We start from the raw sequence: 12,500 nt of genomic DNA on the forward strand, positions 1-12,500 counted from the left end.
TTACACACAGGTTCACTGACTAGTTTACACACAAGTTCACTGACTAGTTTACACACAGGTTCACTGACTAGTTTACACACAGGTTCACTGACTAGTTTACACACAGGTTCACTGACTAGTTTACACACAGGTTCACTGACTAGTTTACACAGGTTCACTGACTAGTTTACACACAGGTTCACTGACTAGTTTACACAGGTTCACTGACTAGTTTACAGACAGGTTCACTGACTAGTTTACACAGGTTCACTGACTAGTTTACACACAGGTTCACTGACTAGTTTACACACAGGTTCACTGACTAGTTTACACACAGGTTCACTGACTAGTTTACACACAGGTTCACTGACTAGTTTACACACAGGTTCACTGACTAGTTTACACACAGGTTCACTGACTAGTTTACACACAGGTTCACTGACTAGTTTACACACAGGTTCACTGACTAGTTTACACACAGGTTCACTGACTAGTTTACAGACAGGTTCACTGACTAGTTTACACACAGGTTCACTGACTAGTTTACACACAGGTTCACTGACTAGTTTACACACAGGTTCACTGACTAGTTTACAGACAGGTTCACTGACTAGTTTACACAAAGGTTCACTGACTAGTTTACACAAAGGTTCACTGACTAGTTTACAGATAGGTTCACTGACTAGTTTACACACAGGTTCACTGTCTAGGTTACACACAGGTTCACTGACTAGTTTACACACAGGTTCACTGACTAGTTTACACACAGGTTCACTGACTAGTTTATACACAGGTTCACTGACTAGTATACACACACAGGTTCATTGATTAGTTTACACACAGGTTCACTGACTAGTTTACACACAGGTTCACTGACTAGTTTACACACAGGTTCACTGACTAGTTTACACACAAGTTCACTGACTAGTTTACACACAGGTTCACTGTCTAGTTTACACACAGGTTCACTGACTAGTTTACACAGGTTCACTGACTAGTTTACACACAGGTTGACTAGTTTACACACAGGTTCACTGACTAGTTTACACACAGGTTCACTGACTAGTTTACACACAGGTTCACTGACTAGTTTACACACAGGTTCACTGGCTAGTTTACACACAGGTTCACTGACTAGTTTACAGACAGGTTCACTGACTAGTTTACACACAGGTTCACTGACTAGTTTACAGACAGGTTCACTGACTAGTTTACACACAGGTTCACTGACTAGTTTACACACAGGTTCACTGACTAGTTTACACACAGGTTCACTGACTAGTTTACACACAGGTTCACTGACTAGTTTACACACAGGTTCACTGACTAGTTTACACACAGGTTCACTGACTAGTTTACACACAGGTTCACTGACTAGTTTACACACAGGTTCACTGACTAGTTTACACACAGGTTCACTGACTAGTTTACAGACAGGTTCACTGACTAGTTTACAGACAGGTTCACTGACTAGTTTACACACAGGTTCACTGACTAGTTTACACACAGGTTCACTGACTAGGTTACACACAGGTTCACTGACTAGTTTACACACAGGTTCACTGACTAGTTTACACACAGGTTCACTGACTAGTTTACACACAAGTTCACTGACTAGTTTACACACAGGTTCACTGACTAGTTTACAGACAGGTTCACTGACTAGTTTACACACAGGTTCACTGACTAGTTTACACACAGGTTCACTGACTAGTTTACACACAGGTTCACTGACTAGTTTACACACAGGTTCACTGACTAGTTTACACACAGGTTCACTGACTAGTTTACACATAGGTTCACTGATTCATTTACAGACAGGTTCATTGACTAGTTGACAGGCTGGTTCACTGACTATTTTACGGACTGCTTCACTGACTAGTTTACACACAGGTTCACTGATTCATTTACAGACAGGTTCATTGACTAGTTGACAGGCTGGTTCACTGACTATTTTACGGACTGCTTCACTGACTAGTTTTACAGACTGGTTCACTGATTCGTTTACAGACAGGTTAATTGAGAGGCTCAAAGACTGACTGCCTGGTGTTTTTACATTAGCAGTGGCCTGGTTCAGTTACCAGGCCCAGGGCTTAAAATTCGGTGCGGGATTGCAGGAATCCCGCACATTTTCCCGAATTCCCGCAAATTTTCAATTTATAAAGGGGGAGTATTCCCGCAATGGTTTGTGTGGACCGATCTGTGTTTGTGCGGAACGTTGCTGCGACTGGCCATTGACAACAAACATTAGCACACATATATGACTACAGATATTATTATTAGAGCAGGCAGGCTGGGAGGAGAGAGAGAGAGAGAGAGAGACAGAGAGAGAGAGAGAGAGAGAGACAGAGAGAGAGGAGAGAGAGAGAGAGAGACAGAGAGAGAGAGAGAGAGAGAGAGAGACAGAGAGAGAGAGAGAGAGAGAGAGAGAGAGAGAGAGAAGAGAGAGAGAGAGAGAGAGAGAGAGACAGAGAGAGAGAGAGAGAGAGAGAGAGAGACAGAGAGAGAGAGAGAGAGAGAGACAGAGAGAGAGAGAGAGAGAGAGAGAGAGAGAGAGAAGAGAGAGAGAGACAGAGAGAGAGAGAGAGAGAGAGAGAGAGAGAGAGAGAGAGAGAGAGAGAGAGGAGAGAGAGAGACAGAGAGAGAGAGAGAGAGAGAGAGAGAGAGAGAGTGACTGAACTTTGTCCCAGTTCCCCCCGCCCCCTTGTTATTGCAGCAGGAGTGGAGCAGCCCCCTCAGCACAGCTGCTCCAAGTTCAGTCCCAAAAACACACAGTCACATTCTGCCTGTGAAGAAGCCCTAACATCACAACAGCAAAAACACACAGTCACATTCTGCCTGTGAAGAAGCCCTAACATCACAACAGTAAAAACACACAGTCACATTCTGCCTGTGAAGAAGCCCTAACATCACAACAGCAAAAACACACAGTCACATTCTGCCTGTGAAGAAGCCCTAACATCACAACAGCAAAAACACACAGTCACATTCTGCCTGTGAAGAAGCCCTAACATCACAACAGTAAAAACACACAGTCACATTCTGCCTGTGAAGAAGCCCTAACATCACAACAGTAAAAACACACAGTCACATTCTGCCTGTGAAGAAGCCCTAACATCACAACAGTAAAAACACACAGTCACATTCTGCCTGTGAAGAAGTCCTAACATCACAACAGTAAAAACACACAGTCACATTCTGCCTGTGAAGAAGCCCTAACATCACAACAGCAAAAACACACAGTCACATTCTGCCTGTGAAGAAGCCCTAACATCACAACAGTAAAAACACACAGTCACATTCTGCCTGTGAAGAAGCCCTAACATCACAACAGCAAAAACACACAGTCACATTCTGCCTGTGAAGAAGCCCTAACATCACAACAGTAAAAACACACAGTCACATTCTGCCTGTGAAGAAGCCCTAACATCACAACAGTAAAAACACACAGTCACATTCTGCCTGTGAAGAAGCCCTAACATCACAACAGTAAAAACACACAGTCACATTCTGCCTGTGAAAAAGCCCTAACATCACAACAGTAAAAACACACAGTCACATTCTGCCTGTGAAGAAGCCCTAACATCACAACAGCAAAAACACACAGTCACATTCTGCCTGTGAAGAAGCCCTAACATCACAACAGTAAAAACACACAGTCACATTCTGCCTGTGAAGAAGCCCTAACATCACAACCGCTGAAATAAAACATAAAAAAAGACAAGCCAAAAGTTTTATTTTCGTCCTTGGGCCACTAAAAGGAGACAGTTTTACAGAGTGCTGCCCTGTAGCGTGAGGTGGTGAGTTGTTTTACAGAGTGCTGCCCTGTAGCGTGAGGTGGTGAGTTGTTTTACAGAGTGCTACCCTGTAGCGTGAGGTGGTGAGTTGTTTTACAGAGTGCTCTGTGCTTCTAGGAACTTTCTAGGAAATGGAGGTGATCTCAGCACAGCGGATGCTCTCCTCCCTCGCTTTGAGAAGAAGCAGTCAGAGTTTAGGAATGGCTGACTGGATACAAAGATGTGTTTTTTCCTCTATTCCTATATATATATATATATATATATATATATATATATATATATATATATATATATATATATAGACCTCTATATAACTCCCACAATGTGCAGGGTATAGTCCAATAGACTTCTATAGAACTCCCACAACGTGCAGGGTAGTCCAATAGACTTCTATATAACTCCCACAACGTGCAGGGTAGTCCAATAGACTTCTATATAACTCCCACAACGTGCAGGGTAGTCCAATAGACTTCTATAGAACTCCCACAACATGTAGAGGTTTGTCATCCTTCAACCAACTCACAAGCTATAGGCCTGGCAGGTGCTCTCTGGTTAGGGCAGTATTGTGTTAGGAGAGAATTCAGAGATTTGGTCCAAAGTATACTGGAGTAGACAGATGATCTAAGGCAATATACTTTCTTATCAGACTAACCTGCCAAGTGCCTCTGATGAAGACGCACTCTGATGAAGACGCACTCTGATGAAGACACACTCGGCATTGAAACGTAACAATAATATAATAATGAGTAACAATAATAAAGTATATTGCCTTGGATCCGTCTGCTCCAGTATACTTTGGACCAAATCTCTGTTCTCTCCTAGTCCAATAGACTGCCATATAACTCCCACAACATCTGACATCCATGCCAGAGTAATGAAGTAAAACAGTGAGCAGTGAGGTCAGTGTGAGCAGTAAGGGTGTTGGAGTCAGGGTGAGCAGTAAGGGCATTGGGGTCAGGGTGATGAGCAGTAAGGGTGTTGTGGTCAGGGTGATGAGCAGTAAGGGTGTTGGGGTCAGGGTGATGAGCAGTAAGGGCATTGGGGTCAGGGTGATGAGCAGTAAGGGTGTTGGGGTCAGGGTGATGAGCAGTAAGGGCATTGGGGTCAGGGTGATGAGCAGTAAGGGTGTTGTGGTCAGGGTGATGAGCAGTAAGGGTGTTGGGGTCAGGGTGATGAGCAGTAAGGGAGTTGGGGTCAGGATGATGAGCAGTAAGGGTGTTGTGGTCAGGGTGATGAGCAGTAAGGGAGTTGTGGTCAGGGTGATGAGCAGTAAGGGTGTTGGGGTCAGGGTGATGAGCAGTAAGGGTGTTGTGGTCAGGGTGATGAGCAGTAAGGGAGTTGTGGTCAGGGTGATGAGCAGTAAGGGTGTTGGGGTCAGGGTGATGAGCAGTAAGGGTGTTGGGGTCAGGATGATGAGCAGTAAGGGTGTTGTGGTCAGGGTGATGAGCAGTAAGGGAGTTGTGGTCAGGGTGATGAGCAGTAAGGGTGTTGGGGTCAGGGTGATGAGCAGTAAGGGAGTTGGGGTCAGGATGATGAGCAGTAAGGGTGTTGTGGTCAGGGTGATGAGCAGTAAGGGTGTTGGGGTCAGGGTGATGAGTAGTAAGGGTGTTGTGGTCAGGGTGATGAGTAGTAAGGGTGTTGTGGTCAGGGTGATGAGCAGTAAGGGTGTTGTGGTCAGGGTGATGAGCAGTAAGGGTGTTGTGGTCAGGGTGATGAGTAGTAAGGGTGTTGGGGTCAGGGTGATGAGTAGTAAGGGTGTTGTGGTCAGGGTGATGAGCAGTAAGGGTGTTGTGGTCAGGGTGATGAGCAGTAAGGGTGTTGTGGTCAGGGTGATGAGCAGTAAGGGTGTTGTGTCGGCGTGACGGATGGGCGTATACCCTTGTCTTTGACGCCTGAGACCGTGTGTTCAAAGTCTACATTTCAACTGTAAGCCAGATTTAACGTTTTTGTTATTAACCCAAACCATAACCCTAACCCTAACCCTAACCCAAACCATAACCCTAGCCCTAACCCTAACCCTAACCCTAACCCTAACCCTAACTTTAGCCAACTTGTTTTAGGTGCCTAAACATAAACGTAACACAAGTTGTTATCTTGTGGCGTCGAAAAATAAATAAAGACCATAATGCTCCATATTATTACATTTTCATCAACAAAAGTGCAACTCATATATTTTGTAATAAGCACCACAATATGTAGGCTAAAAATGTATTACCAAATGTGAGGGTTATTACATAATGAAGTGATGTAACATGCATGCTGCTTCCTCTCGTCCCCAACTCAAATGTCCACTCTCTTCTCTTGCCTACTTTTTCAGGCCCTACCGGTCCTTTGAGCTTTTCTTTGCATGTTTTGAGCTGGGGCTTCCTATCTGGAGGAAGGCTCAAGGCCTGTAAATAGACATGTGTCATTGAAAGTGCTTGAATTAATATTTTGTGCAAGAATAGAAATGGAAGTTGGTTTGATTTTGGGGAATTTAAAGTGAGTAAATAGGTGTAACACAGCACAGATGAGAAGTGTTTAGACATCCAAGCCTTGTTAACTGTTCTCTGTGAGCTTCTGTAAAGCTACTAGTTGTCATAAAACATCCTCAGTGTTGTAACAGTAATGAACCTTGATTCATGACTCAAACTATGCTGTGTTGGGTCCTTGAATTTGAGGGAATTGGGTCTGGAAAGTCCTTGAGTTTGATGTTGAAGGTGGTGTGGGAACCCGGGTTCTTTCCCTGGTTGACCCTGTGTCTCTGGTCTCTGTGTTGTCTCAGGTATGACCCTGTGTCTCTGGTCTCTGTGTTGTCTCAGGTATGACCCTGTGTCTCTGGTCTCTGTGTTGTCTCAGGTATGACCTTGTGTCTCTGGTCTCTGTGTTGTCTCAGGTATGAACCTGTGTCTCTGGTCTCTGGGTTGTCTCAGGTATGAACCTGTGTCTCTGGTCTCTGTGTTGTCTCAGGTATGACCCTGTGTCTGTGGTCTCTGTGTTGTCTCAGGTATGACCCTGTGTCTGTGGTCTCTGTGTTGTCTCAGGTATGAACCTGTGTCTGTGGTCTCTGTGTTGTCTCAGGTATGACCCTGTGTCTCTGGTCTCTGTGTTGTCTCAGGTATGAACCTGTGTCTCTGGTCTCTGTGTTGTCTCAGGTATGACCCTGTGTCTCTGGTCTCTGTGTTGTCTCAGGTATGACCCTGTGTCTCTGGTCTCTGTGTTGTCTCAGGTATGACCCTGTGTCTCTGGTCTCTGTGTTGTCTCAGGTATGACCCTGTGTCTCTGGTCTCTGTGTTGTCTCAGGTATGACCCTGTGTCTGTGGTCTCTGTGTTGTCTCAGGTATGACCCTGTGTCTCTGGTCTCTGTGTTGTCTCAGGTATGAACCTGTGTCTGTGGTCTCTGTGTTGTCTCAGGTATGACCCTGTGTCTCTGGTCTCTGTGTTGTCTCAGGTATCACCCTGTGTCTCTGGTCTCTGTGTTGTCTCAGGTATGACCCTGTGTCTGTGGTCTCTGTGTTGTCTCAGGTATGAACCTGTGTCTCTGGTCTCTGTGTTGTCTCAGGTATGACCCTGTGTCTCTGGTATCTGTGTTGTCTCAGGTATGTCCCTGTGTCTCTGGTCTCTGTGTTGTCTCAGGTATGTCCCTGTGTCTCTGGTCTCTGTGTTGTCTCAGGTATGAACCTGTGTCTGTCGTCTCTGTGTTGTCTCAGGTATGAACCTGTGTCTGTGGTCTCTGTGTTGTCTCAGGTATGAACCTGTGTCTGTGGTCTCTGTGTTGTCTCAGGTATGACCCTGTGTCTCTGGTCTCTGTGTTGTCTCAGGTATGACCCTGTGTCTCTGGTCTCTGTGTTGTCTCAGGTATGTCCCTGTGTCTCTGGTCTCTGTGTTGTCTCAGGTATGACCTTGTGTCTCTGGTCTCTGTGTTGTCTCAGGTATGACCCTGTGTCTCTGGTCTCTGTGTTGTCTCAGGTATGTCCCTGTGTCTCTGGTCTCTGTGTTGTCTCAGGTATGTCCCTGTGTCTCTGGTCTCTGTGTTGTCTCAGGTATGACCCTGTGTCTCTGGTCTCTGTGTTGTCTCAGGTATGTCCCTGTGTCTCTGGTCTCTGTGTTGTCTCAGGTATGAACCTGTGTCTGTGGTCTCTGTGTTGTCTCAGGTATGAACCTGTGTCTGTGGTCTCTGTGTTGTCTCAGGTATGAACCTGTGTCTGTGGTCTCTGTGTTGTCTCAGGTATGAACCTGTGTCTGTGGTCTCTGTGTTGTCTCAGGTATGACCCTGTGTCTCTGGTCTCTGTGTTGTCTCAGGTATGACCCTGTGTCTGTGGTCTCTGTGTTGTCTCAGGTATGAACCTGTGTCTGTGGTCTCTGTGTTGTCTCAGGTATGAACCTGTGTCTGTGGTCTCTGTGTTGTCTCAGGTATGACCCTGTGTCTCTGGTCTCTGTGTTGTCTCAGGTATGAACCTGTGTCTCTGGTCTCTGGGTTGTCTCAGGTATGAACCTGTGTCTGTGGTCTCTGTGTTGTCTCAGGTATGTCCCTGTGTCTCTGGTCTCTGTGTTGTCTCAGGTATGACCCTGTGTCTCTGGTCTCTGTGTTGTCTCAGGTATGACCCTGTGTCTCTGGTCTCTGTGTTGTCTCAGGTATGACCCTGTGTCTCTGGTCTCTGTGTTGTCTCAGGTATGACCCTGTGTCTCTGGTCTCTGTGTTGTCTCAGGTATGACCCTGTGTCTCTGGTCTCTGTGTTGTCTCAGGTATGACCCTGTGTCTCTGGTCTCTGTGTTGTCTCAGGTATGACCCTGTGTCTGTGGTCTCTGTGTTGTCTCAGGTATGAACCTGTGTCTGTGGTCTCTGTGTTGTCTCAGGTATGACCCTGTGTCTCTGGTCTCTGTGTTGTCTCAGGTATGACCCTGTGTCTCTGGTCTCTGTGTTGTCTCAGGTATGACCCTGTGTCTCTGGTCTCTGTGTTGTCTCAGGTATGACCCTGTGTCTCTGGTCTCTGTGTTGTCTCAGGTATGAACCTGTGTCTCTGGTATCTGTGTTGTCTCAGGTATGAACCTGTGTCTCTGGTCTCTGGGTTGTCTCAGGTATGAACCTGTGTCTGTGGTCTCTGTGTTGTCTCAGGTATGTCCCTGTGTCTCTGGTCTCTGTGTTGTCTCAGGTATGACCCTGTGTCTCTGGTCTCTGTGTTGTCTCAGGTATGACCCTGTGTCTGTGGTCTCTGTGTTGTCTCAGGTATGACCCTGTGTCTCTGGTCTCTGTGTTGTCTCAGGTATGACCCTGTGTCTCTGGTCTCTGTGTTGTCTCAGGTATGACCCTGTGTCTCTGGTCTCTGTGTTGTCTCAGGTATGACCCTGTGTCTCTGGTCTCTGTGTTGTCTCAGGTATGACCCTGTGTCTCTGGTCTCTGTGTTGTCTCAGGTATGACCCTGTGTCTCTGGTCTCTGTGTTGTCTCAGGTATGACCCTGTGTCTCTGGTCTCTGTGTTGTCTCAGGTATGACCCTGTGTCTCTGGTCTCTGTGTTGTCTCAGGTATGAACCTGTGTCTCTGGTATCTGTGTTGTCTCAGGTATGAACCTGTGTCTCTGGTCTCTGGGTTGTCTCAGGTATGAACCTGTGTCTGTGGTCTCTGTGTTGTCTCAGGTATGTCCCTGTGTCTCTGGTCTCTGTCTTGTCTCAGGTATGACCCTGTGTCTCTGGTCTCTGTGTTGTCTCAGGTATGACCCTGTGTCTCTGGTCTCTGTGTTGTCTCAGGTATGACCCTGTGTCTCTGGTCTCTGTGTTGTCTCAGGTATGACCCTGTGTCTCTGGTCTCTGTGTTGTCTCAGGTATGACCCTGTGTCTCTGGTCTCTGTGTTGTCTCAGGTATGACCCTGTGTCTCTGGTCTCTGTGTTGTCTCAGGTATGACCCTGTGTCTGTGGTCTCTGTGTTGTCTCAGGTATGACCCTGTGTCTCTGGTCTCTGTGTTGTCTCAGGTATGACCCTGTGTCTCTGGTCTCTGTGTTGTCTCAGGTATGACCCTGTGTCTCTGGTCTCTGTGTTGTCTCAGGTATGACCCTGTGTCTCTGGTCTCTGTGTTGTCTCAGGTATGACCCTGTGTCTGTGGTCTCTGTGTTGTCTCAGGTATGACCCTGTGTCTCTGGTCTCTGTGTTGTCTCAGGTATGACCCTGTGTCTCTGGTCTCTGTGTTGTCTCAGGTATCACCCTGTGTCTCTGGTCTCTGTGTTGTCTCAGGTATGACCCTGTGTCTCTGGTCTCTGTGTTGTCTCAGGTATGACCCTGTGTCTCTGGTCTCTGTGTTGTCTCAGGTATGTCCCTGTGTCTCTGGTCTCTGTGTTGTCTCAGGTATGACCCTGTGTCTCTGGTCTCTGTGTTGTCTCAGGTATGACCCTGTGTCTCTGGTCTCTGTGTTGTCTCAGGTATGACCCTGTGTCTCTGGTCTCTGTGTTGTCACTCTCAGGTATGTCCAGAGCTTGATGGAGATCCTGGAGTTTCTGGACAAGGACCCAGATGAGCAGAGAGTCCTGGAGACGTGAGTCTGACGTCTCTACACATGACAACACACATGACAACACACCTGACAACACACATGACAACACACATGACAACACACATGACGGCACACATGACAACACACATGACAACACACATGACGGCACACAAAAGGCTTTGGGGAACAAAGCAAAGAAAGAGCGGTTATTTAGTGCAGTGGTTCTCAAAGTGCCCCCCCCCCTCCCTCCAGGGGGTCCCCAGCAAAAATGGGCATAATTTATTTTCACTACACTTCCAAGTAACACAATGACAGAATTACTATGATTTTTCAAGCGTTTTCTGAAAATGACTATTTTTAAAAATCACATTTAACCCTTCAAAAATAATAAAAATGGTCCTCATTTGTGAAGATGATCTTGTTGAACACAAACTTTATCGCAGTTTAAATAAATTGGTGTTAACCACAGGCCTTAGAGAACCAACGCAAAGCTAACTTCTGGGTTGGCCTTCAAAAATATGTCATTCCTGTGCTACTCCATTGTACTGTACACAGTATTATGTATTTTGTCGGTATGTATGTTTATTTTGTGAATGTTGTGTGTGTGTGTGTGTGTGTGTGTGTGTGTGTGTGTGTGTGTGTGTGTGTGTGTGTGTGTGCGTGCGTGCGTGCGTGCGTGCGCGCGCGTGTTTGTCTTTGTTAGGTTTGTGGAGGTGCTGGAAGCGATCAGGAACCGTCATAACGAGGTGGTGCCCACCTTGGCTCAAGGAGTGATCCGGTACAAAGAGGCCTACGGCCCGCCGGACCCCCACACGCACCACAACATGCAGTACTTCCTGGACCGCTTCTACACCAGTCGCATCTCCATACGCATGCTCATCAACCAGCACAGTGAGCCGCGCACGCACACACGCACACACGCACACGCACACACACACACACACACACACACACACACACACACACACACACACACACACACACACACACACACACACACACACACACACACACCTGCACACACACGCCTGCACACACACACAAATACACACACACACACACACACACACACACACACGCCTGCACACACACACACACACATACACACATACACACACACACACACACACACGCACGCATTTGTAAGCGAGTGAATCAGAGTCCTGCCGAGTCCTGCGTCTGCGTGCATGGTATTGAGGTGTTAGTTAAACTCACTCAAGGTCGGTTAACCAGCTCCGCCAATTGCGGTTAGCGCGTGATCGGTGGATCGAATCCCGCCTCCACCCCTGTGCGAGCCCTGTGCAGGTTACATTGGTGCTGTGACCCGTATGCCCAGTGGGTGTGGAGTGAGTTAGAGGGATGAGTGTAACCGAATGACTGTGAGTCCTTCGGAGTAGTTGGTTAAACTCACTCCCCAGTATAAAGGCCCGTTAATCAGCCCCACCAAAGGGAGCTAGCTCTCTTGATGGAGTGGTTAGCGTGTGCGGTTTAGAAGCAGTTGATGGGGGATCGAATCCCACCTCCACCCCTGAGCAAGCCCCTAACATGCCCTTAAGGTTGCTGTGTGCTGCAGTGTAGGAAATTTTAAAAATATTTCCCCCACAGTCTAAAAAATGGGGGCATTTACACAATTTTAGGGGCACTTAAAAAAAACTAATTACTGCATAAAGTTGCTCAAGTGTAGTGTGGACAGTTTGTGTGAGTGTGTTCTTCGTTATCTTCTTCTGGCAACCAGCTTGCAGGTGTTGAGTGTGTGTTAGAGATGGAAATTAAAAGAGAATTGAATGAAAAGAAAATTATAGAAATCTTGGGGGAAATTCTTGTCCCTGGATCATGGTTTTTACTCGTGCACAAACTGATTTCACCAAATGAAGCCTGCGTTAGTTCATTCAAGACATGATGTCATAGTCGACGCCCCAGCTGTACCAGCTGACAGCCTCTGTTTGGTTCACCGTTTAACCAATTCTCCAATCACAGTCATTCTCACAACAAGGCGGTCCGTTTAAATAGGGCAGCCTCTCACTCACTGATCTGTTCCCCACCTTGCTGGATCCTTGCTGGATCGTGCGGCTGCTGGCAAACGCTTTGCCACCTCCACCCCAACCTCCACCTTTTAGATCAAATGCAAATGCTATCATGTATTGTAGCTCTGGAGTCTGCATGGCTCAAAAAATGAACATGTTTCCATGTCTTGCTTTTAGGCTCCCTCTTTTAATTTCTATGGTTTAAATGTATCTGGAATATTTTATTCCCATGGGGGATT

General features: G+C 46.7%; 1 protein-coding gene across 1 annotated transcript in view; it reads left to right on the forward strand.

Annotated features, from left to right (window-relative positions):
• Positions 1-12,500, forward strand: part of LOC310787277 (pyruvate dehydrogenase (acetyl-transferring) kinase isozyme 2, mitochondrial-like) — a gene marked incomplete at its 3' end in the record, with an annotated part of 24,638 nt that overhangs the window by 2,298 nt on the left and 9,840 nt on the right. Inside the window, exons 3-4 of the mRNA XM_083648651.1 lie at positions 10,208-10,279; positions 10,941-11,128. Of these exons, the coding sequence (XP_083504777.1) occupies positions 10,208-10,279; positions 10,941-11,128 (260 nt within the window). The remainder of the gene's footprint in view (positions 1-10,207; positions 10,280-10,940; positions 11,129-12,500) is intronic.

Source organism: Poromitra crassiceps (assembly GCF_964638095.1).
Source record: "Poromitra crassiceps genome assembly, chromosome: 13".
Classification (NCBI taxonomy): Eukaryota; Metazoa; Chordata; class Actinopteri; order Beryciformes; family Melamphaidae; genus Poromitra; species Poromitra crassiceps.